At 38.2% G+C, this 25,250-nt stretch overlaps 1 protein-coding gene across 9 annotated transcripts in view; it reads right to left on the reverse strand.

The window, feature by feature from the left end:
• Window positions 1-321: 321 nt before the first annotated feature.
• LOC5576136 (DNA-binding protein RFX2) overlaps window positions 322-25,250 on the reverse strand; it is a 169,618-nt gene continuing 144,689 nt past the window's right edge. For 8 of the 9 annotated variants that reach the window (XM_021838428.1, XM_021838427.1, XM_021838425.1 and 5 more), the window contains 4 exons: window positions 22,802-23,242; window positions 22,434-22,739; window positions 21,545-22,222; window positions 322-3,402 (listed from right to left, as the gene is read on the reverse strand). In XM_021838428.1, the coding sequence (XP_021694120.1) occupies window positions 3,208-3,402; window positions 21,545-22,222; window positions 22,434-22,739; window positions 22,802-23,242 (1,620 nt within the window). In that variant the 3' untranslated portion in view covers window positions 322-3,207. Of the gene's footprint in view, window positions 3,461-21,544; window positions 22,223-22,433; window positions 22,740-22,801; window positions 23,243-25,250 lie in introns of all 9 variants that reach the window. The other variant, XM_021838429.1, reaches the window with a different exon arrangement.

Consider the following 25,250-nt stretch of genomic DNA (forward strand, 5'->3'; position numbering starts at 1 on the left):
GAAGAGAAATCGATGAAGAACTTGTGAAAAAAAACAATGCTGAAATGTTTGATGAATGCTAGATTGAAAATCACACCGTTACCAGGAAAGTTAAAAACAAACAGACGTAATATCGTTTTCGCAAATTCTTTTGAGCCCACAAGAGAAAATTGGGAATGAAAATAATAATAATAATAATAATAATAATAATGAGACAATGGGGATATCGAGATATGGAGAGTAAAAATGTATGCAGAATGAAGAGATTGAAAAAATCATCGACACAAGGAGAGATAGGTATCGATCGACTGTATTTGCCTATTTTACTTTTGGCTTGCTCAAATATTGACATGTTTTGATAACATGTGATCTGATTTCGCTTAACTTGTACCCAAATTCGAACATGACATAACTCGAGGTAATTATAAAAATACCATCTTGACGGAAAAATTGTTCAGTAGATCAAATGCTATCATTATTTAAGCCTTGCAATTAGAGATTGGCTAAAATCAAGGGGCGGGACAGCCTACTGATCTTGTGCTAGATCTTGATTTGCCTTTTAACAACTCAGAGCAACTCGACTCGTTCGTCGTTTTGTGTTAATAGCAACCGTTAGTGTTGGGTTGTTTATTTTACAGTGAAAAATTTTCATATCGAGTCGTAAGCAGCTTTGCTCAACGGGCTATTAATGAGCAAAATGTAAGCACTTTCCTCATATTGTCACGTTGATATTCTGGTTCAAAAGTGCATGCAGTGAATCGGGTTTACAATGACATAGAAGTGTTACATTTCATTTGGTTCTAAGATGTATTGTAGTTCTTTAAATGAACGCTCCATGTTCCAAGGCTGGGATAGAAACGAAAATAGGCAGTAAGAGCATTCAATGATATATTCAATTTCTTCGCAAAATCCCAATATAAATGGGAAATCCATTGGCTTACAATGCCGACTAAATCACTAGACCTAGTTTCGTCATTTCAGTTGCATATCACATTCTTGAACATTTTTAAAATGAAATACTTTTTTCATACTGACAACCGTTAGCAAAACCCACCGACATTTGATGAAAACAGATGCAAATTCAAAACAAATCTGGTAGCAGAAGAAGAAGATTGGTTGATTTCTGAGCAAATGTGAGTAACTCAGAGTTTACTCGATGCGCATAGCCTGCTCAGAGCAAAGCTGTCCTTCCCCTTGGCTAAAATAATGATAGCCTTTGAGCTACTGAACAACTTTGTCGAATAAGCCATATTCCTAAATGGCCAGGATCCTCAAAACAAAAATTTCATTCTTGTTTTTTTTACTGGTTGCTAAATTTTTAGCTCAAACAATGGTGAAACGTGGAACCAAATTTTTGCACGATGACTTGAATGACTGTTTCACTGATTTTGAATAGTTTTCAGATTTTTCCGTCAAAATTTCGAGTGCTCTTCAAAGAATATAAGATTGCGATTCTAATGACACTATGATTTAAAATTTTGCTGAGGCATCTGAGGAAATCAACCATGTCTTCCATTGTTTTTTTTTTTTTTTGAAAAAAATTTTACTACTAATGTACAAAATTCAAAAAATACAATTCAAAAAATACCTACGAAGTAAGAATAACTCATTGCCTTTCGAATGCGCCATAGAGATTTTCACTTGGACGTGGACAAAAATGTAAAAAAAAAAACCGTTCTGTATGTTTTTTTTAGAGGGAACCCAAACTTTTTCACGGGAGTGTAGATATATCCATTATTCGTTCAATCCTCGCTATCCCATTGTCCACAGGCACAAACATTTATCAGTGTATATTAATGTAATACATTTGTCTGCCGTCCGTGTATTTCTGTTTTCCGCTTTTTTTAAATTTTTGCACTTACTTCAATATGAATAAAACATGCTGTCCGTGCTTCGATCACTTGTCCTCTATATCAATTCTATTTTCATTCCTGGTTTGTGCAGCTAAAATGTTCTGTTACGTGTGAGCAAGCTTCAATTTCTGCTCCAAACAAGTAAACTTTCTTCTAATTTCGTTTGACATTGTGCAATCAATGAAAAAATACATTTGAGCTCCTCTGCAGCACAAAATCAGCCTGTCGCCTATCACTTACTTACCTATCTCACCTTCCGTACATCCTACTAGTAAAAACAGCACACGCAAATTGCACATTTGGATGTGATCAGTCCTCGAACCTCTTCCCAGGAGACCAAATGGGTCTCTCTACTCTTCCTGCCAATGTCAATTGCTTAACACCTAACAACTATAATAAATATACGAGTGGTGAGTGCATCCTTATACCAAATCTGCTGTAAAGAGAATAATGGCCGTCTTTTGATTATACTCGATTCCTTAACTGTTAGGGGGGTTTGTCTTGAAAACGCGTGGTACACGAAATGTAGTTAGCTTAGAGATGTGTAAAATTGGAAAATTCAAGTTCGATTTTTTTTTTCTCAGCACAGAAAACACGGAAATGACAGATTTTTTTTCTTTTCAGATTGTTGCAACAGTTTTTGAGTTGAGCTGTTACAATAACTATTCAGTAGACGTTTGTTTCAATAGGATTTGCTTAAAATATTTTGTGTTGAGCTCGTGCAGATTATCTAGGACTAACTTACTATAATATAAATAAATAAATTGAAAAAAAAAACTCTTGACTAATATAGTACGTGAATGGTGTTTGGAAAAATTTGAAATCCGCTTTCGAAAGTATTTACAATTGAGGGAATAATCCACGCGACTCCGGCGTGGAATCGATTAAACATACAAAACAACGTAGGAGAACTTAACGAACTAAAACGACGCAACCAAATACTAAGGGAATGAATATGAGAATAAATAAAAAATCTCGTTTAGCTCACACCCATGGGGCTAAAAACCCTTACTCACTACTAATATAGGGACTATACTATTCGATGATGCTGCTAATGGCCACAGTAGAAGGAGGCAAACGGGGACGAGGGCGATTCCGGTCCTCCGCTGGCCGCTCCGGTGCTACTGTTGTTGGATGGCGACGAAGATGACGACGGGGCCAGGTACCAGGTGGCGGTCTGTTGACCCGATACCGGAGTCACCGCCGCCGAAGTCGTTGTCGTAGTACTAGTAGATAGATGGCTAAACTCCTCACGCTGACACTGGGCCAGCAATGCGACCGCCTGGTGCTGCTGAAGCTGAATCTGTTGCTGATGATGATGGGGATGGGGATGATGATGATGGAAGTCAGCAGCACCAGTTGTGGAAAAAATTGACTAACTGCGCATTCGCTTCGCGCTCGGTTCCATCTTCACATTAACCACCTCGAAGTCGGACGTGTACAACATGCTGCTCATGTCGTCCGGTTGCGTTTGCTGGGCGGAATGGTGCTGTTGCTGTTGTTGCTGCTGATTCTGATGGTGGGATGGTTGGGAATGCAACAATTGGCGACCGGCGCTGGAGGCGTCTTTCTAAAATGAAACAAGTTACCGTAATGGCTCAAATATCGACACAGAGAGAGATTCACGGCTGAAAATGCACACAAAATTATAAACGTAAATCAAAACCAAAAAATCTCCATTGTTATTTAACCGATTCGAACCCATGCACATTGGTCCCAAATCCGGGAAGGGAATTCCAAAATCATATTTAGAAACGAACCAATTTTGATCACATCGTCATCTGATATTTAAAAGATGTTCGAAAACTTGGTAAAACTCAACGCGATAGCTTGACATCTGAACATATGTACAGTGGGGGACCGAAATCCGTACAGGCTCAAAATCCGTACACTTCATACAAATAGTAGGTGTTTTGTATGAAGTTGACGGATTTAGATTCATTTCTTAGGTCCCACACGATATACAAGATCAAAATTAGTTCTTCGACATAAAACAAAACGCACTCAATGGTCGGACTGAACGGTGGGATGTCGGGACAACCTCTAAGAACAAGTAGTCTCAAAGAGACTAAGAAAATGGTATTCTTATTTTCTTCGTCTTCCAGCAGTGAGGCATGGTCGAATGGTTAGCATCTCTGTGTATAGATCTGAAGGACGAGGGTTTCAATGCTGATTGTCGACTTTTTGTTTATCTTTATTCTTCACCATCTGTTTTTTTTTAATTGATTTGTTGGTCAATAGACTGGCCCTTAAACAAAAAAGTTGTAAAACTTAACGGGGCACCCCCTAGATATGAGCATTATGGTAAGAAAAACGCTCTCTCAAAATTTCAACTCAATTGATTGCTCCACCAGCTGGCGCAATCGTTATAGAGCGTTAATGATTAATCATAAATTTAATCATGATAATGATTAATGATTATGATTAATCAAAAATGTTAATCATTATTCATAAAAAAACAAGAGTTAATCATTAATCACTAATCATAATCATTGCAATATTATGTTTTAATCATTAATCACTAATCATAATCATAGAGATTGCAAAATTTATTCAGTATTCATAATCTTAATCATAAGTCAAACATTTAATCAATCACTTAACAAAATTTAACAAATTTTACAACATTACCTTCTAATGTATAAATAAGTTTTGCATTTCTTATGTCTTGTGGCATGAACAATGAGAGTTTATGCCCAAGGAACGTCCAAATCCAACCAAGTACAGCATGACTTTGCTTTGTATCCGCGGACGTTATCATAAGACTAAAAAAGACCCTTAAATATTTCCTCCGTGTAAGACGGTGCACTTCTCCGTTTTCTTCCTCTTCTTGGCATTAACGTCCTCACTGGGACAGAGCCGGCTTCTCAGTTTAGTGTTCTTATGAGCACATCCACAGTTATTAGCTGAAAGCTTTCTTTGCCAATGTTACCATTTTCGCATTCGTATATCGTGTGGCAGGTACGATTATACTCTATGTCCAGGGGAAGTACGATTATACTCTTTGTCCCCTCAAGGAAATTTCCTTCACGAAAAGATCCTGGACCGACCGGGAATCGAACCCAGACACCCAAAGCCATGCTGGCTTTGCTTTGTAGCCGCGGACTCTAACCACTCAGCTAAGGAAGGCCCCATTCTCAGTTTTATTTGATCCGAATCCGAAGACGCAGTTGAAAGCTTGTGAATGGTACCATTCTACATGAAGGATTGCTGTTCATAGGGGCAGATCACAACATTTCGACCTATCACTAGTTTTTTGGCCGTTCATAAGATTGTTGTATACTTTGTACAAAAATCCGAAAATTGGCACATTCGGCATTCTCGAGATCAAAAAAGCTTTCCCGTCTTCGTAATGCTTTTTGTATAAACATTTTCAAAACTTTGTTTGAGTCGCACCGTATGAGCCTACCCCTTCCTCCTTCGTGCATTACGTGATTTGTGGACAGTGCCTTAGGAAGATGCCATTTAATCATTACTTTTATTAATAATCATTGATTAATGGTTAATTATTCAAAGGCTAATGATTAAATGCCCAAACGTATGCACTAAACGCTTTGAAGTATGCAGCAAATAAGTTGTACATTACATAATGATGATTTTTTCTCTTGATTAGCAATAAAACTGATATCAAATCTTTTGAACTTTATTACAGCAAATTTTTAATCGCAAACCGTTTTTACTGAAATTTAGATTCAAATCAAGGAAGATCTGAAATTCCTTTAAAACATCGTTTGAAAAAATATTTTTCCAGTGTTCCATGAAGATCTCGTTAGGAAATTCCTAGCATATGTTCAAACTGATTACGCCCAATATTTCTCCAAGAATTGGGTTGTTTAGTAACGACATATTTGCAGTGTTTCGTAGCATGTTCGAAAGATCACATTTTCTAAGAATATTAAGTATATCAAAAAGATTTCAATCCGTAGACTCAAAGACATTTTAATTTAAACAATGACAGTTCGCTTGAAGTTAAATTTGCTGGGGGTGATGCAAAAGTGATTTCCATACTAATATCGAACGTTATTAAAATAGTTTCAGGGCACGGGCAATTTTGAAATTTTGAGTTCTGGTTCAAACTTTAATGTAGATTCAGAATATACAAAAAACTGGATACACCTACACAAAACCTACGAAAAACCTAATGTCTAATACTTCAATAATTCCCTTGAAAATGAATTTAATGGCTTGGTTTGCAAAATTTATGAAGTTTAATATATGAAAAGCTAGGTTTCAGAACTACCAATATAGTGCTTCACTTTCATTTTGGAGTATGAATAATTAAGTTTTAACATTCCACTTTACACTTTACAAAGAATACTAAAAATCACTAGAAAGGCGAGCAAATACCATTAAACTTTTATATGTATAATAATAATATACTCACTTGCTAATGTTTTTTTCAACACCAATATTTTGAACATTTTCCCCGGGAAATCGACACACCTTAACAACCCGGCATATGTTCAAGTTTATCAATAACGCTTGAAATCGTCGTTTAAAACTAAATAATTGATGAAGTTGGATGTGTCGCAAGCTACGCTTCACAAAGTCAATATATTGACCACTACCTCCAGGATACTGGCTCTTGAACCAGAGCAATTAATCACGATTTGTGATTAAAAACTGTGATTAATTTGTCATAACGAAGTTGTTTATATAGGATTGTTTGTTAATCATGAGTAATATTCTTCATTATCTAATGTTAGTATATAACTCACTGGTTGCATACTTCAAGTCGTTTAGTGCATCTTTTCGGGCATTTAATCATTAGTTATTGAATGACTAATGATTAATCAAAGATTAATCATGAAAACAATAATTAAATGACATGAAATGCCCAAAACACCTTTAAGTATGCAACTAATGCATCACACTCTTGAAAATTTATTTCAGTACACTTATGATTTAAAAAATCTGAATCAAATAGCTCCCATCATGATTTTTCGTTCAATCATCCATTTTTCAATCATGATTAACTTAACACTCTTCCCTTGAACCATCCTTCTTTAGACTAGGTTTGCAAAACAATGAAACTTGATTAATCGTTAATAAAGGGAATCGATTTGGGAATCGATATGAAGGTGGCTTCTGGCTCTTTAATGGGGCTACTCCAGTACTCCCCGTAATTGAATCCGGAACTATCGTAATTTACGAATCGATACCCGTAGTTTCAAAGACAAACAGCAATCCTGATATTTACGAAATTTCGTTAGAAAACGACTGAAAAACATAATTTTGAAAAGCTACCGTAAAACTAAACATTACAAACAGGGAAAGTGTACCAGTTATGGCTATAGAGGTTCCCTATTTGGCCATATGGGTTTTCTCGAAAACTTTCACATTTTGAATATTTTTGAATGTTTCAACATCATCAAGATATATTTGATATCAAATTGAATAGTTTGACACACAGAATAAAAAAAAAATGAAGAAGATCTAATTATCCCGTATAGCGCAATAGGGAACCATTATGTCCATAACTGGTACACCTACCCTACTTCACATATGGATTAAATGGAAAAAATGATGTGAAATTTGCGATAAATTTACACGTTTTCTCAGTGAGAATCGAACTCATGACTCCCTGTTCACTATATAGGCCGCGTTATCCCTACACCACGAGAGGACTCATGGACGCAGAAGTTAACCTGAATTCGATTTCAACTCAACAATCACACACTACTCGCCAACGACTTGTTGGACGAGATTTGTATAGTGCAACGTTTTTAATATAAATACGATAAATGATATTTAAAAAAAAACTATTATTTTGAAGTTGAAAATTTTGAACAAATTTGACATTAGGCATGTAAGGGTTAATCATAATCATTAATCATCTAAAATTGTAATTAAATCAATAATCATAATCATTAATCATACTCTGGTTCAATAATCAATCACAATCATTAATCATGACTTCAAAAATTTTAATCAATAATCATAATCATTAATCATCATAAAATTGAATGTAATCATTCATTACTTAATCAATCATTGCGACCCGTTAATCATTAACGCTCTGAAAGATTGTATGGGATATTCGTCTCAAATATATTGAAAATTGACCCTATGTCACTGTTTCGTTCCGTATACTAATTGTTCGCGTTCAAATAAGCCCAGAGTGACAAATACACTAGTTGATACCCCAATGAACATAATTGCAGAAGGTTGTATCTGGATTTAATCTCATTTTCATTACTCTTTCAGTTGTTGAAAGTTAGGCTTAGATCAGCACTCCCGTACAGTCACTTATATGCATGCGACATGTGCCTCAGCTCGCCCAGCGTCATAGGTGGCTATGATGCGCTTAGTGGTTACCTCCAAGCTATGTTGAAGAAATACAAGCAGTATTGCATGATATACTTCAGATGGTTAAAACACCAACTTTATTAATTTTGATCGTGGTACAATCTTCTACAATATTCTTTGCTATTATATCAAGTAGTGTTTTTGAAATTCTGGGTCCAATTGAACGCGATCATCAATTTTCCTGAACCAAACAGTAGATGATGTGCTGTTGCTCATATGTTTGAGCTGAAAATCCCATATTAACTTCAATTCAAATGCGCCAGCTCATGGAACGACCAAATGAGCTGAATTTTTCAGAAAGGCTTTCTCTAACTCCAAGAAATAATCCTGGGGGGTGCCCCGTGGAATCATACAACTTTATTTTTCTCCCATGCTGAGCTGGGCCAGTCTATTGGTCAATCAATAAACTTGCCAAATATTGTTCTGATCTTATAATATCTTAACAAGATATTGTTCAATACCTCTCCTTACTTACAAACCAATAGCTGAATATTTTCGTCATTAATTACTTTAGAATAACAAATTATAATTTTATTCAGCTTTTTCCACCTGCTCGAGAAGCCATATTTAGAAAGACAAAAATGATTGGACATTTTTACAGTAATGTGGGAATTATGGTGGCCCGAATTGTTTAGGGATCAGCATATAAACTTTTTTGGCGGATCTACTGGTCTATAAAAGAGTTGGAACCGGATTTGGAGTTGGAGACGATGATTTGGACCACGATGGCAGACGGAATTTTTTTTTTTTCAGTGTGTAGCTAGAGTGTTTTTTTGTGTTTGAATAAATGTTTAAATGTTATTGCTTGTTAGTTTCAATTTTAATTTCTTTCCAGTAATTTAAAAAAAAAAACTTAGAACCTGAAATTAATGTCTTTCCTATCTAAAGTTCCCGTAATACATACTGGAAAAATGTTTAGAATCCAATGTTACGCTCCGTAAAAGGTACTCACAACCCTGATAACTACTACGTGAAACTCCGGTGGATCGAAAAAAGTTCATTAACTCGTGAGTTCATTCAGTGCCACCTATGATCCACGTAGCTGATACGTGGAAAGTGCGATAGAAAAAAAACTACGTATGTTTTCACGTAGCCTTGACGTGTGGATTATTTTGAGTGTAGGATTCCAAGAATTCTGTCAGTAGTTAATTCAGGGTTTCCCCCAAGGATTATGCTAGGAATTCCTGCAGGCAATTCTCTACAAGGATTTTTCTGGAAATTTTGCTAGGAGTTTCTCCAGTAAGCAGGCTTCAAGTGCGTGAGACTTTGTTTGTGAGACTCACCGAAAAGAAGCACACGATCATCGTTTTGACGTGCGCTTGAAATGAGACTTCTCTCTTCTCTCTCTTTTCCTGTTTGTCGCATCGCACGTACATAGGAAACCCGAGCGCTATGCGACTGCATAGTTTGTCGCATTTAGCAATGTGCGAACCGCATGCCACCGTAGCGCATGTATCGTCTCATGAGGCTTCCCCATGTACGAGGCGGTGTAGTCAATGTATATTGTGCATTCAGATTAACTTTAGACCGAACTTCATAAGAGATATTAAATATCACCGAAAGTTCGCCGAAGTTCGGCGTCGGCATTCTACCGAAGTGCCACGCCGACAAAGGCAATCCTTATGCGTCGGCGAAGCACCAAATTAGAATGCCGACGCCGAACTTCGCCGAAGTTTTGACTGCCGAACTTCTAATTGTCACTCGAATTGTCAATAGTATACGGAAAGCGATCGCCGATCAGTTTCATGCGGCCCGCGAAGGGTACGAACATTTTTCTTATGTTTGGCCCGTTCACTATTCTTCCAACATAAAATTCGAACATAGTACGGTTGTTTTAGTTTTTAATTTGGTTTCAGGTTATTCATTTAGTTCTTTGAATGAAGTACATTTTAAAAATTAATCAAAGCAATAATTAAAATCTGGATCTTTTGCAGCTAGACTTGAAGCAGATGTCACAGAATCCTGGAAATTTACCAACACAAAGGCGTGATTCACGCAAAATTCTTGGCATGATTATAAAAAAGATTAGACAGGCTTTTCGTAATACCTTGATCAGGATTGTTGAAGAATCTTAGACATGATTTCTTTCAATAACAAGGGCAGGATTGGATTCTTGCAAAAACTTCTAAAAGATTCCATAAACTTGAAATCAGGATTTTCAAAGAATTCTATACGTATTTTGAATCATGGGCAAGATTACAATATAGTTCTATGCAAGATTTTGGTAGACCACCTGCGTAAGCAATTTATTCATATGTCAAAATCAAAAATCAATAAATCGTTTTTCGACGCAGCATGTAGTTTTTTGAAACTTTAGGCATGACCAATGGTTTAGACATATTATGTGGAATAAATTAGGGGTAGTGGTCTTACCCCATCAACAATGGTCGGTTTTACCTCACTTGCGCAATTTTGCACACTAGGGCCTTCTTCAGGGTGGTCACCGAATCGGGAGAAGCGGAAAAAAGACGGGAATTTGAATTCACCGGGTAAAAGACGGGAAAAACCAGGAATTTGAGAAGATCACCGGGAAAATCGTATGGAACTAATATTTTTAAGCTGTTATCTATAGGGGATAGGTAAAATGATTGAGATAGGCAAAATTTTGCCCAAATTTAAATGTTTATAACTTTTTGAAAAATGGATGAAATTGGATTTATCTGGAAGCATTCGATGGCAAATTTGGTCTAGTTTTAGAAACTCGCTTGGCCGTGCATATTGGCCACCGGACATCGGAGATCAATTTCCAAGGTCATGTCCAAATGTTATTTTCTCTGTCGCTTGTAATTTTGTGCGGTGTGTCATTCTATATATGTTAACATTTTTCCAAGAAACTAGATCCAATTGAAGATTGAATGCTGGTGGACGCATTAAGATTCATTGGAAATCCTCCGAGATACGGCCATTTCCGTAAAACTTGTTCCGGAAAATACGATCAGCCACGTTTTTGTTCCCAATCATGTACAGTAATGTCCCGATTTTGTCAGCCCCATGCTGCATTTAATCTGGAAAGAGCTAAAATCGGAATAAAATTTTTCGACTAGTAAACATTGTCTTTTTACTTCCATTTTCTATGTACCGGAATCCAAAGTAATATTGATAAGTTTTTCGTGATCTTGTACCTAATACTGTGTTGTCTCGGTTTAACCAGACTTTACACCAGAGTAAGTTTATGTTTAAAATAATAAATGTAGTTCCCAAGATTTTGTTCAAAGTTTATTTAATTTTTTAAGCTTAAAGGCGTAAATGTAAAAAGATACATGTTTGCAAATAATTGCTAACGTCTGTATGAGCAATTTAAGTACAACCTTATTCATAGAAAATAATGAAATTGGCGCTTCAGACAGTTTTGCGATAATGTTTATACCATATGTCATTTATGCACATTACTGCCTTCCATACCGAGGTGCTACAATGGCTTGATCTTACAGTTTTGGTTTTTTTTCCTGCATCCTAATACTCGAGCAATACAGTCAAAACCGTTTTAAGAAAAAAAAAACGCTTTAAATTTTTGGAGCTAAGAAACCAGTATCACATAAACACAGGGTGTCCATTCAAAATCAGTTTTCCAATTCCCGGATTTTTCCCGGGTGCGTAAACATTTAAAATTGGACAGCAAAATAGCTCTACGACTCCATAGTTTTCAGATGCTTTTTGATATTTGATTTGACTTTAAAAATATTCGTTTTCAAATTATGGGTTTAAGCAGTAGCATAGTACCTAGAGGGATGCGGTGGGTGCGGTCCGAACAGGGCCCCAAGTTAATAGGGGCCCCCAAATTGTGGTAAAAATTTCATTTAATAATATGATATTGATTTCTAGAAAACTAACACGTAAACAAGCAGATAAAAATTCAGTTTGAAGGTGACCTTGAATGGAACTTGGCAGGGGCCTCATGATCAATGTTATTAGTGATTAGAGTAGCCTAAATACCTATTCTAAATTTATTCTCGATAGCTTGGTTTAATTTTGTAATTCAGACGGATCTATCTAAATGTGCGGGGCCCATAATTGTATCTAGAACTGATTTGGAGCCGTGGCGATTCCCTAACCTTTAATCTACCTGTTCCACGAATAGAAATTCTTGAATTTCAGCAACAAATTTAGCTGATTTTCATTGCAATCATAGTTAAACAAATAAATCAGTTACCATTTGTAAGACATGTTTTGTACATATTCAAGACTAGTAGTAGATTTCATTTCAGAAGTCTAGTCTCTATTTTAGGCAAAATACTCTAAATCTAAATCTCTATTTTAGGCAAAATAGGCACTTTTTTTCTTTATTCTGCATACAGTGAATCTTGCTTCAAGAGGTTTCACAGGTACCTACTACAGAAATTTCTTTTCAGATTCCTCGTGGAAAAAATTAAGGTATTCTTCTAGTGATTTATTCAAAAATGTCTTCAGGTATACTTTTGGAATCTCCTTAAGGAATATCTCCATTGATTCCACCACCTCTCAAAAAATCTACCAGTTCCTTTGTTTCAAGGGAAGCTTAGAGGGTATTTTTCGTAATTTGTTCCAGGAAATTCTTTTGATTTCCCCAGTTGTAACAATAGAAGATCTTCCAAAGTTTCCTACAAGAGTTATCTTATAAAAAAAATAAACGCATTTGGGGATTTTTCCAGGAAGATCTGCGAGAATTCCTATGCCAGTTCCTCCAATCATCTTCAATCAGCAATTCACTTACGAAGTCCCAAGAGCCCAAGATTTCTTTCAGAAAATTTTGTGCGAGTTTCATTAGATGTCACTTTCAGATTTCCTTCTAAAATATCTCCCGGATTATCGAAAAATTTCACCAATAATTTCTGAAAAAATCTTATTCTGGAGTTATTTCTGAGAAAATGACTGGATAAATTTTTGAAGAAATCTTTGGAAAATTTCTCTATATTTTCTAGAATCACTGGAGTAATTCCTGAAGGAATTTTCTGGTTGAAATCTGAACGATAGTTTTGATGGAAATTTTAGAAAATCTCTGGAGAAAATAATAGTTGAAATCTCGAAGATGTTGTAAACGAGAATCATAATGGAAGCTTAAAAAAAGATGGTAAAATCATGGATGCATTCCATGCGCAACTATGATTTACTTAAAAATATTCTGAAAGAATCTTTGAAGAAATTCATGATGGAATCTCTGAGGTCATTTCTATGGTTACCCTTAAAAAATTCTACGTTGAATTTTTGAAAATCTAAAATGAACTCCTGAAGAAATCATTGGAGTTCATTTGGTAATTTATTTTAAGCAAACCTTGCAAATTTGTCGACCTTAAAGGCATTTCTGTCATCGAGAGCTTCAAAATAAATCCCGACGCAAAAACGCAAAATTGAGAAAATATCCTAACTTATCTTTGAATACCTAATTAAAGCTGTAATGAATCATTGCTTTCTAGCGCTATTTCGCCAGCTAATATTTCCACTTCCATGTCAATTGGGTTCTAAAATGTTTAATGAAATCTTGTTTTTATTTAATGACACGAAAGAGCATGTTGCTGCAACTATTTTATCAATTTTTCCCGCTCAAATAACGGCTACATCAAATTTAAACTTTAATTTAAACATTGGGTCCATAAATGAACCTTGACACTTTTGATCTTTTTTGACGTTCGCTTAAACGACAAAAACACCACAGGGCTTTTAGTTTTTACACTGGGGTTGTTCCTATCTGACATTTTGGAAGGGACACGGAAAGCAAAATACACCCAAAATTTAAGTTGAAGCCAAGGAATGTGACAAAATCCAAAAAAAATGTTTTTTGGACTTAAACAAAAGAAAAACATTAAAAAATTGAGTAAACATGTGTTTTTAGCCTAAACTTAAGCGTTTGGCATTAAAATCGGGACAGGCCTCTAGGACCCTATTCACTGCAGCTCCTCTCGATAATAAATTAAACAAAGAAGAACTGTAGAGACTTCAATTGCAATTTTGCCAATAAACTACTACAAAACATATCAACATAAGTTCCATCTCTTTAGACATAATTCTACATAAGCTATTTGTTCAATGTTTATTTCAACATTAGCATCGTGCATTTAGACGGCGTTCACCTTAATTTTGAGGGCCTCTTAATCGAACTCCGCACCGGGCCCCAAGAACACTATTTCATTTTTATGAAATTCTGAGATTTTGGAATTATATAAAAAACTCTGTGTATTAAATTGAAACAATGGTTCCAAAAAACGGCAATTTATAATAAAAAATGTCGATCCATTTGCTTCTCAGAAGCGCCTTCAAAGGTATGCATTAGATGTGATCCATGGCTGGTTTCTGGAAAAAATCTTGATCTCATTGGACCCAAGGAGAGATCTTTATGACAATATATTGCCAAAAACACGTGATTGCTGCCTTGCTCAAAAAATGGAATAACAAATAACAAGCATCTCCTAGGAATCCTTCAAAAATGTTGCCATGAATGTACTGAAAACTAAACAAAAATTAAGGATCTCACAAGAAATTCGCGAAGAATTGCTTGAAAAATCCGCTGTAAATTTGCAGTAACGTATACAAAATCTCGCCTTAAATCTCACAAAGACTTCACCATACATCACGAACTAGTCAAGTAAGTTATCCAAAAAAGGCTTCTTTAGGAATTAGTATCAGCATACCCAGGAATCTGCCAAAAATGAATTCTCAATTAATCTGTCCTTATTTATCATCAACCACTCAGATAACACACAAAATATCTAAAAAATCTTTAAGCTTAACGTTTCACCAACCGCTAGGAATCACAAAGAATCTTGAGAAAAATCAGCAAAGTATCTTTGATAGAACCCAATCAAAATATCATTAGCAATCCACCCATTACATTTTCAGTGTTTTTTTTTTTTCGAAGAACTAACTACCTATTCTAATACCTGGATAATTATCGCCTTGATTCCCGATAAGATTCCTGCGAGATCTCATCAATAATATGGCATGAATCTCAATAGAAATTCATCAATCATCTCATCAAGAACCATGTCAGGTATCCCTAAGTAGGTACCCAATTAAAAAATAGGATCCTGATGATCTGATCATCTGATCAATCTAATTGATATTTTTATCCAGAAATTCACAAAGCATCTTATGCACAAAAACCCTGCCAAAGATCTCTTCAGGAAAAAAATGTTAACAATTAATAATGACGTGAATTGCAAATTGTCTTCTTTCGCCCATAGAGGTTTTCCCGGTACGTTCTACAATTTCCCGGGTATTTCCCGTATTTTTCCCGGTCAATTGGAATTCCCGTGTTTTTTCCGCTTTTCCCGGATTTCCCGGATGGATGGACACCCTGTAAACAGCGCATGAGACATCTCACAAATCGCATAGCGCATGAAACAGCACATGTGCAGTCAAGCTCGTGTGCACATTGCGACAAGGTTGCGATGAGATTTTAAATTCGTGAGACACATCAGAATATAAAGAGCATGCGACATGTCGCACTCATACCAGTTGAGATGTGTGTGCTCTGCTTGTGTCGCTCTCCATAATACAAAGAGAAATGTGACAGCCGATCGCATTGCTCACGGTCTCATTCATGCGGTCGTGAGATTTCGGGAAGCCTGCCAGTAAGTCCTGCAGTACATTCTTTACTGGGATTCCTCCAGGAATTTATCCAAGGATTCCCCCGAGAACTTTTCAAGGCATTATTCCAGGGATTTCAAGGATTTTTCAAACGATTCCTTCTACAACGATTCATCCAGAAATTCTTCCAAAGACTCCTCAAATAATTCCATCAGGAAAATCTCTACAAAAAATCTTGCAAAGACGTCTCTAAGGTTTTATCCAGGAATTCCTCTAGGAACCTTCAACGATTACTCGTGATATGTCTCTAGTTTTTTGTATTTTTTTTTTTTTGTGATTGGCGTTTTTAACCGTGAATGCGGTTATTCATTCCATGCTTTCCCATTCATCCCATTGCTTGATTTTATTAAATATTCATCTGTCATTAAACGTTACATTATAGTTATTTGAACAATTCGGTTTCTTTAAGAAATTTGATTAGTTTCTTCTCTTCGATTTCACTTGGGCGTAGTATTTCGCAAACTGTTGATTTAAGTTTACTATTATTGCTTTGGAGTTCAATCTGCAATCTACAAGGCTGCGTTGCACTGTTACTGGAACTCCGCAAACCCAGCAATTATTGGATGTGAGATGTGAGCCTTGCATGGCCTATTCTAAGTCGACTTACCGCTTGTCTTTCCGTAGGTGTACCCCTATCAGGCCATTTGATGGTCAATGGCTGTTGACGCAAATCATAGTATAAAAACGATAAGTTAGGATTTGTTAGAGCATACTGTTATGGAATCTATGTACAATAGCTATGCACTCATGCACTCAGCACTTGGCGCCAAATTATATAGGCGAACTAAGAGTACCAGAAGATTGTTCAGAACAATGATTCTTTAGAAAAGAACGCTATATAAGACATGACTGTTCACATTAATGTAACTAGTTCGTATTCTGTTACCGCGTTCAGTTCATACATTCCATGCGTCATTCAGTTAAGTTCAAGTTCAATTTGTGTAGTTTACTTACGTTTTGTACAAGTTCATAAGTATCCGAGTGGATTGCAAAGCCAACTGCTTGGTCTGACACTGACTCAACGGTGATTTTTTTCTTGTGGTTTTGATACTTATTAGCGCATGTTGCTAGAAACAGTTGCATTCCATGGTCGTTCCCCAACTTTGACCAGTGAGGCAATTTGTGGAAGTTGTTCACCTATCATAATTTGATATTTAGAAAATGCTCTGTTGATCAATGGCATACATCTAATCATATCATTTCGATTGTTATTTGGAAAGATGGGTCCTATTTTTTAAAGTAATCTAATCGCTCTGATTGTGACATGAAGGTCGTCAAGTGTTGAAATTGAAGTTGACCAGATTCCGCTAATCGATTGGGCTCGTACGAAAAACTGCTCAAGACTCTCGTATAGCTGAGTTGTAGAGTGGATGCAATCTTTGAATTGCTGTTGCACTCCCACTGTCGACAAGTTATAAGCCATAAAGTAATTTGGATAATACTATCGAATTTGTAATTTGAAGCAAAGGCTTCCGTGTTACTCCTTGAATTCTGTTCCCCAAAACATTCAACAAATTCAGCATGTCTTGCACATGTTGTCGGACACCTGCTGCGTGACACTTGAAGTTTAGTCTTCTTTCTACAGTCACTCCAAGGATTCTGGCATGTTGCTTTTCTGGTACTGCCAGGTCGTTGCGAGGATGTTTGGACAATTGTCCATACAAATATTTTAAAATTTTCATGAACCGTGATCATTGGCGTCATTAGGGGCCCAGATAGCCGTAGCGGTAAACGCGCAGCTATTCAGCAAGACCAAGCTGAGGGTCGTGGGTTCGAATCCCACCGGTGGAGGATCTTTTCGGGTTGGAAATTTTCTCGACATTGGCATAGTAAGCTCTCAGTTAATAACTGTGGAAATGCTCATAAGAACACTAAGCTGAGAAGCAGGCTCTGTCCCAGTTGGGACGTAATGCCAGAAAGAAGAAGAAGATCATTGGCGTGAACCCCCTCCCCCCATAAATGTCTACGTGGTGTATGTACGACCCCTTTGCGTTACTTACATAGATGTAAAAATCCACCGAAAAGGACATTTTGTATTGTTTTTCTCACTCTTCTAATGTTTTTGCTGCTGCTTGAATTTTGCGTCGAACCTTTTTCACATTTTTGTCGATAGCCAAGATCAGGATGTCGTCTGCATAAACAAATATTTGAAGGCCTCTAGGAACTTCATTAATACAAGGAATAAGCTGACCAGTTTCTGCAGATCTCTGCAGAAATTCCTCCATGGATTATCTTGCAGAGATTTTCCCAACTCGAGATTTCTCCAGGAATTATTCCGGAGATTTCTTCAGGGATTCCTCCAAAGATCGGTCCAATCCAGGTATTCTACAAGTATTTACTTCAAGAGTTTCCTTCAGGAATTCTTCCAAAGATATCTCCATGAAAACCATTATATGAATTTCTCCAAAGATTTTTCCAGGAATTCCCCCAGGAAATTTTCCAGATCTTCGTTATAAGCCTCCGAAAATTCCTCAAAGGATTTCATTAGAAATTACTCTAAGAATTACTTCAGGAATTCCTCCGAGAATTTTACCAGGAATTGCTCCAGGAACTTCTTTACTGAAGAAGTTTTTTGAAGAAACCCTTGGAGTAATTCCTGGAAAAATTCTTTGACTTATTCCTTGGAAAAACTCTAGAAAAAAAATGTTTTCATGAACAGATCCTTAGAGTAATCTGTAGAGATCCTTGGGTGATCCCCTCTAGGAAAAAAAGTATGGAAAAGTCTCAGTAGTATTGCATGATGGAATCCTTGCTTAAATCCCTGGAAGATTTCTTCGAAAATCTTTAAAGAAACTCTTGCAGGAGTGTCTGGGGGAATTCCTGAAGAAATCTCTGGAACAATTTTCGGATGAACCCATCGAAAGGTGTATGTGGTACCGTAAGGACGCCATTCACCGCTCATTTAACAGCATTTTAACATGTTAAATTCGGTCAAAAATCAGTCGCTCGATATTTTTCGAAACTTTTTGCGCTAGACGCAAGATAAAACATTTGTTTTTGTAGGAAAAAAGATAAAATGTGAAAAATGTATAATGGTACCGAATGACATGTATGCCAATGATACATGTTAAGGGCACCATTCACCGCTCATCCTAAGTATGAGGCCCTATATGCAGAACCGTGGCAGCTAAGAAGCATTTTCCGATCTGCTATAATAAAATCATTGTCAAACTCATGTTTACCGCCTTAAACAACCTAAGTTTATTTTTTATAAATAAAGTATGATATACAATCATACGGATTTCATTCTGATACAATCCATTTTGGTATACTAATATATGCAAAAAACTTTTATTGCGAAAATTTGTTCAGATTTTGCAAAATAATTCAATGAGCGGTGAATGGAGCATGAGCGGTGAATGGCGTCCTTACGGTAATTCTTGGAGAATAAATTACTGGTGGAATCCTTGTAGAGAACTTCCGCAAGTAGTCTCTGAAGATATTCCTGTAGGAATCGCAGAAGGATTATCTGGGTAAACTGCAGAATGAACCAATAAAAGGTTATCTGGGTAAAATGATAAAGGGATCTCTGAAGGATTACCTGGGTAAATTGCTAAATAAAACCCTGAAGCCATCTCTGGCGGAATTGCTGGAATCCTTAGAGGAATCTCTGAAAGAATCACTATGAAGATTTTGCTGGAAGAATCCGTGGAAAAATCTCTGCAGATATCTGCAGAGAAACCCCTGGAATACACCTTGGAGGAGTTCATAGTGAAATTTCTGGAGAAATCTCTGGAGGAATCCATGAAGAGATTTCCCTAGTGGAATCTAGGTAGAGATTATCCTAATGTAATCCCTGGAGCAATTTTCTGGGTATTTTCTGATTGAATTCCTTTAGAATAATTCCATCTGGAATCCCTGGAAGATTACCTGGAAAATTCCTTGGAGTATTTAATGTAGCGATTTTTATCGGAATTAGCGGCGAATTCCCGGTGGAATCTTTTGAAAAATCCCTCGAGAAATTCGTGAAGTAATTTCCTAAAGAATCCCTGGAGAATTTCACGATGGAATCCTTGAAGAGATTGTCTTAGTGTAACCCCTGGAAAAAGACTTAAAGACATCTCTGCAAGGATTTCTATAGAGCTTTTCACGGATGAATCCTTGAAGGAGTTTTGGGAGGAATCTCTGAAGGAATATCAGAAGAAATCGCTTGAAGAAATCTTTGGAAGAATCCCTGGAAAGGTTAATGAAGGAATGCTTGGAGAAATTCCAGTAAAACCACATTCGAGGAATTTTTGAAGGAGGCATTACAGCAGTAACTCCTTGCGAAATTTCTAGAAAAAAAACCTTGCGAAATTGCTGAAGGTATCTCCTGGAGCCATATCAGAACCGGTCTAATAAAGAATACCGATCAAAAGCTCTTCCCGGAGGAATCCCCGGAGTAATCGATGTAGGGACTACTGTAAATTATCTTGGAAGAATTTCTGGTAAAATCCCTTCAGAAAATTTCGAAGGAATTGCTGAAGAAATCTCAGGAAGAGCCCCTCTGTAAAAATTTCTGGAGATATTTCGGGAGGAATTTTTGAAGGAATATTTGGAAGGTTCTCCTGAAGGAATTTTTGGGGGATTTCCTGGTGTCCTATTTGAACTAGTTCCAACGAAAAAACTTCATTTTACTTAGAGGTAAAAACAAGTATAATGACTTGTCAAATGATGCCGATTTGTAACATGTATTTTTTTTTCTAGTTTGGCCTAACGGATATAATAATGTTACGTTTATGATGTCAAGATAGCCGTAGATTGGGAATTTTCTCTACTCCCCAGAGCTTAAAATGTTTTCGTACCTGCCACACGATATACACACGCAAAAACGGTCAATCGACAGAGAAAGCTCTCAGTAAATACCTGTATAAGTTCTCATAACACTAAGCTGAGACCAGGCTCTGTCCCGGTTGGGACGTAACGCCAGAAACAAGAAGAATTTTATGTTTTATATTTGGTATGGTGTCTATTTAGATCTGGATGAACAATCATGGATTTTGAGCTGTCACATGATGGAACTGTATAATGGTCTGAAAATGTCTACATCACACCCTACTGGAACCGGTTTCTTGAATTTTACGACGGATTTAATTGTTGGTCCTCTAAGTGCTTTTATAAATCTGAAGAAAAAATGACGAATTTGAACCGCATATGAACTTCTAGACATGATATGTACCAGTTCCCTCTGAAACAGGTTTCAGGTGACCATGTGTCCAGAGTGGCCACACCTGTCCACGGTTCCATTCTAACGTTTCATATTTTTCATATAAAGCTAAAAGAACGAATATCAATTCCAAAATAGATTTTTGTAAGCATTTCAATTTTGAAAAAAAGGTCGTAATAGCAAAAAAAAAGAATAAACGAATCACTTTCTTTCGATATCTACAAAGGAATTTTTGGAGGTATCTTAAAAAGAAGAATTAATACTTGAAAGTATTTTTGAAAAAGTATGCATGAATTTCTGAAGAAACCTTGAGAAAGTTTCTGTTAGAAATTCTGGAAGAATCTTTGGAGCAATTCCTAGAAGAAACTCAAGTGAAAAACCTGTACAAATCCTTTAGAACATCCATTATCATTAGTGTTGATGTGAAGATCTGTAGTGGAAACCCTAGAACATCGACAGATTCCTGACGAAACCTGCATGGCGAACCCGTGGAAATATTCCTAAATTTCTCATAGACGCTACTACAAATGCCGGAGGCAATCGTTGAAAAATTTTCACGCCAATTTCATTAACATTGTGTCATCATGTAAACAACATGGTACATTAAAAGAGAAAAAACAGGGTGAAAATACAAACAAGATCAAACTGGGTTCGAATCGGTTGAAACCAAAAAATACATATCCAAATTCCAACTCACCTCTCCCATGACGGCAATCGGAGTAGTCTGCGTCGCTTCGGCCACCTTGTGCTCGATGATGAAGAACATGTACTCGTCGTAGAGCAGCCGTATCAGGTGGAAACTCCCGAAGCTTCCCGCCGACCGCAGCGTCAAGTCCCGAATCACCATAGAGCTGTAGAAGCTCCACTTGAGCAGAAACTGCCGGGCTGCGTTCACAAACGACGGTTTTCCACGGTACTCTTCCAGTGCATCATCGACCACACCTTGCAACCAACTAGCCCACTGTTCCAAAGTGTTCTGCTGTTGGAGGGCGGCCTTGAAGTCATTCTCCAGCCGCTGCACAGTGGCCGTATCACACTGACAGATCCAGGAAGCTTGCTCCTGCACGTTCCGGAAGTCGACCCGGTTGAGATCATTGAGCATCTGAGCGATTTGAGTGCTGTTCTGCAGCACGGCCCTGGCTGCCTGAGCCAGATGGTTCAGGGAAGTGTACCGCCGCAGCGTTTGGCCGAACGCGGCCACCGCCGACAGTTTGATGGTCACGATCGACTCCGGGCAACCGCTCATCGCAGACGAGAGCCAGCTCTCGAGATTTTTGGCAAAGTTACGGATGGCTTGGGTCAACCCGGTCGGAATCGGACGCAGCACGTCCGGAATCAGGACGTCCACCATGTTCTGGTAGAACATGAAGTCCACCTGTGGATCGAAAGTAAGTGTAAGTATTATGATAATTTAAGTTTTTCACGTCACTGAAAAAAACTTTGTTTGGAGAAGTTGCTTAAAATTAAATGGTCTTAAACTTTGCTCTTTAGAAAACAGTTTTCATCTGAAGTTTCATTGTAAAGCTCTAAATGCATTTTTCCGCGAAAATCTGCATTCTGGACCATATGTAGTGGCCCTGTCTCACCTGTTTGATAAAGTCCTGAATCGGTTCGCACTGCGTCAGCACGTACAGCTTGGTCTTGCTGAGGTACTTTTCCTCTTCGCACTCGTCGGCGTTGTTGTTGATGTTCTCCGCCCGCCAAAACTCGCGCCACAGCGACTCGATCGTGTTGAAGTCCAAATTCAGTATGGCATCCAGAAAGGCTTCACAGTGTTCGCGATAGATCGACCGCAACGTATCAACGTCCTCCAGGGTGATGTCCTCCGGTAACGGGTGGTTCAAGCTGATCACTGGAAACTGCGGTATGGCCTGGGACGGATCTCCCAAATACTGCAGATATAGAAATCAAATTAGATTTTAGCAGATAAGATAATTCCAACTTCAACCATTACCTGTGAGCACGATTCGGGGATTTCGTTCTTCATCGAGCCCTTCTTCGATCCACGATGGTTCATCGAGCCTCCGTGGCCCATCCCCCCGGCTCCGACGCCATGACCACCTCCGCCCCCTCCCATGGTATTGTGGTTGTGACTATGACTATTGTTGTTATTCATATGACTAGCGTTCATTGGCTTCTGATCGTCCATGGCGTTGTTTAGCGATGACCCCGGTTTGATCCGTATTCCGTAGTAGTGGTACTTGCTGTTGCCACGTGTTCCCAATCGACGCGTTCGCAGACCGGTGAAAACCGACCGGATCAGTTTCCCAAAGCTTGCCGCATTGACCGCGTCCAGTTTGTGTTCGTTGCAGTGGCGCATGTAGTGGTTGTAGAGAGTGGACCTCGGTAAGCTAACTCCTTCGGCGTTTTCGTAATTGTCCACCAGCCAAGCGACCTGTTGAGTAAAGAAACGAAGGGCACGGTTTGAGAAAATCAACAGGTGAGTCCATTGCTCGGGGTAACAGACACGCGTACTTAAAGGTACCGGTTCCGGGAAACCAAACGCAAACAGACATCATGGTGGGCCAGGGCAACCAACCACGCGGTGAATCGAATAACCAAGGTTACCGCCCTTCGGCGCGTTCAAGTCTAGTAAAAGTCGGAGGTTTTGTATGGCGTTGCCATAGTAATCTTCATGCAAGGGGAATCTTGGCTGTGAGGGTACACAATCGAGAGGACTAACTATACGATCTACAATCTTAAAAGTTATATACCGTTTTGTCTTAAATTTCGAACAGACTCATTCCGAACACTCAGGTATCAGAAGGCCGGCTCCAAAGGCACGTTCCCCACCAGTTTGGAGATTTGTGCCATCGCCATATTTGAGCCTATTTCATCATCTACCCGATGGGAGAGGAAAGGGAAGGGAAAGATGGGAGGAAATAGGAGTGGGGTCCCTTGAAGAGGGAAAATCGCATACGCGAAATGAGAGCATGTAGCTCCATACCACAATGGGTTCGAACAGCGCCCTAAAAAGGGCACTGCAAAACGCATGAGCGTAAAGAGAGCCTATAGCTCATTACCACAGCGGGTTAAGAATAACAGAATGTCCTGAAGATTCAGGCTTCTGAATTCAGTTTCACTCAATAAGTGTTTACCAAGTAATTGGAATCGCATTTGCGAAAAAACTGGACAGTTACATATCAGGTGATACGAAGTTCCATAATCGGAGTCACAACTATCACACACAAATGACTCAGCACGCTGAATATTTGCCATGTGATAGTTGAGTCGGCAGTGGCCTGTCAACGCTCTGACCAAGAGACTGCAATTCTGCTTTGACAGATTTGTTAAATACTTTGCCACCCTTGGAGATGGCTCAGTAATGTACAATTTTGTTTGACGACATGACTCCAAACTATTCCAATATTGCTTGTGCTGAGTTGCCGCCCAAGAGTTTATCTGAAGCTTCACCCAGCACTTCGAAATTGGAATAGCCGGCTCAGGGCCAATGAAGTCATGCGATGCTCCATCGCGAGCTAGCTCATCAGCCAATTCATTTCCAGCGATGGAAGAATGGCCTGGTACCCATACAAGGTTTACAGAGTTGACTGAATTCAGTTCCTCAATTTGAGTTCGACATGCGATAACAAGCTTCGACCTTGAGTTGGCCGAAGCGAGAGCTTTTATAGCAGCCTGACTATCTGAACAGAAGTATATGACTTTACCCATTACGCGCTGTTGAAGTGCTGATTGCACTCCACACATAAGAGCAAATATTTCCGCCTGAAAAACGGTGCAGTTTCTACCAAGTGAGTAAAACTGATTCAGCCTTAGCTCACGAGAATATACTCCTGCACCAGCTCTACCTTCAAGAAGGGAGCCATCAGTGTAACATACTACATTGTTTGATATACTTCTTTCCAAATAGCCAGACGTCCACTCTTCCCGTGAAGGGAATTGTGTGATAAATGTCCTGTAAGGAAAGTTACAAGCAATTGTGAGATCACTTGGAGCAAGGACAATTTTGTCCCAATTCACCAAAAGTGGAAACAACGAAGTGTGTGTAGATCTACGATTCACTGGATTTTTCTCCAGTAGATCCAGTACCCATAAACGGTAAGAGCAAGAAAGTGCTTCTTGTTTAAGATATATGTGTAGTGGCGCAACGTCGAAAAGGGCCTCGAGCGCTGCTGTGGGAGTTGTAGAGAACGCACCAGACATCGCCATCAAGCACATCCTTTGGAGATGGCCCAATTTGATTGGATTGTTCTCACTTCGCCCTTTTGCCACCACACAAGACATCGATACGCCAATATTGGTCGAACAACTGTTGTGTAAATCCATTTGATATATTTGGGTTTGAGGCCCCAAGTTTTACCAAAGGTTCGTCGGCATTGACCGAAGGCCATGCAAGCTTTTTTGACTCTGAAATAAAAGTTTGGAATCTAGAATGACTCCGA

The sequence above is a fragment of the Aedes aegypti genome, chromosome 1 (assembly GCF_002204515.2).
Source record: "Aedes aegypti strain LVP_AGWG chromosome 1, AaegL5.0 Primary Assembly, whole genome shotgun sequence".
NCBI lineage: Eukaryota > Metazoa > Arthropoda > Insecta > Diptera > Culicidae > Aedes > Aedes aegypti.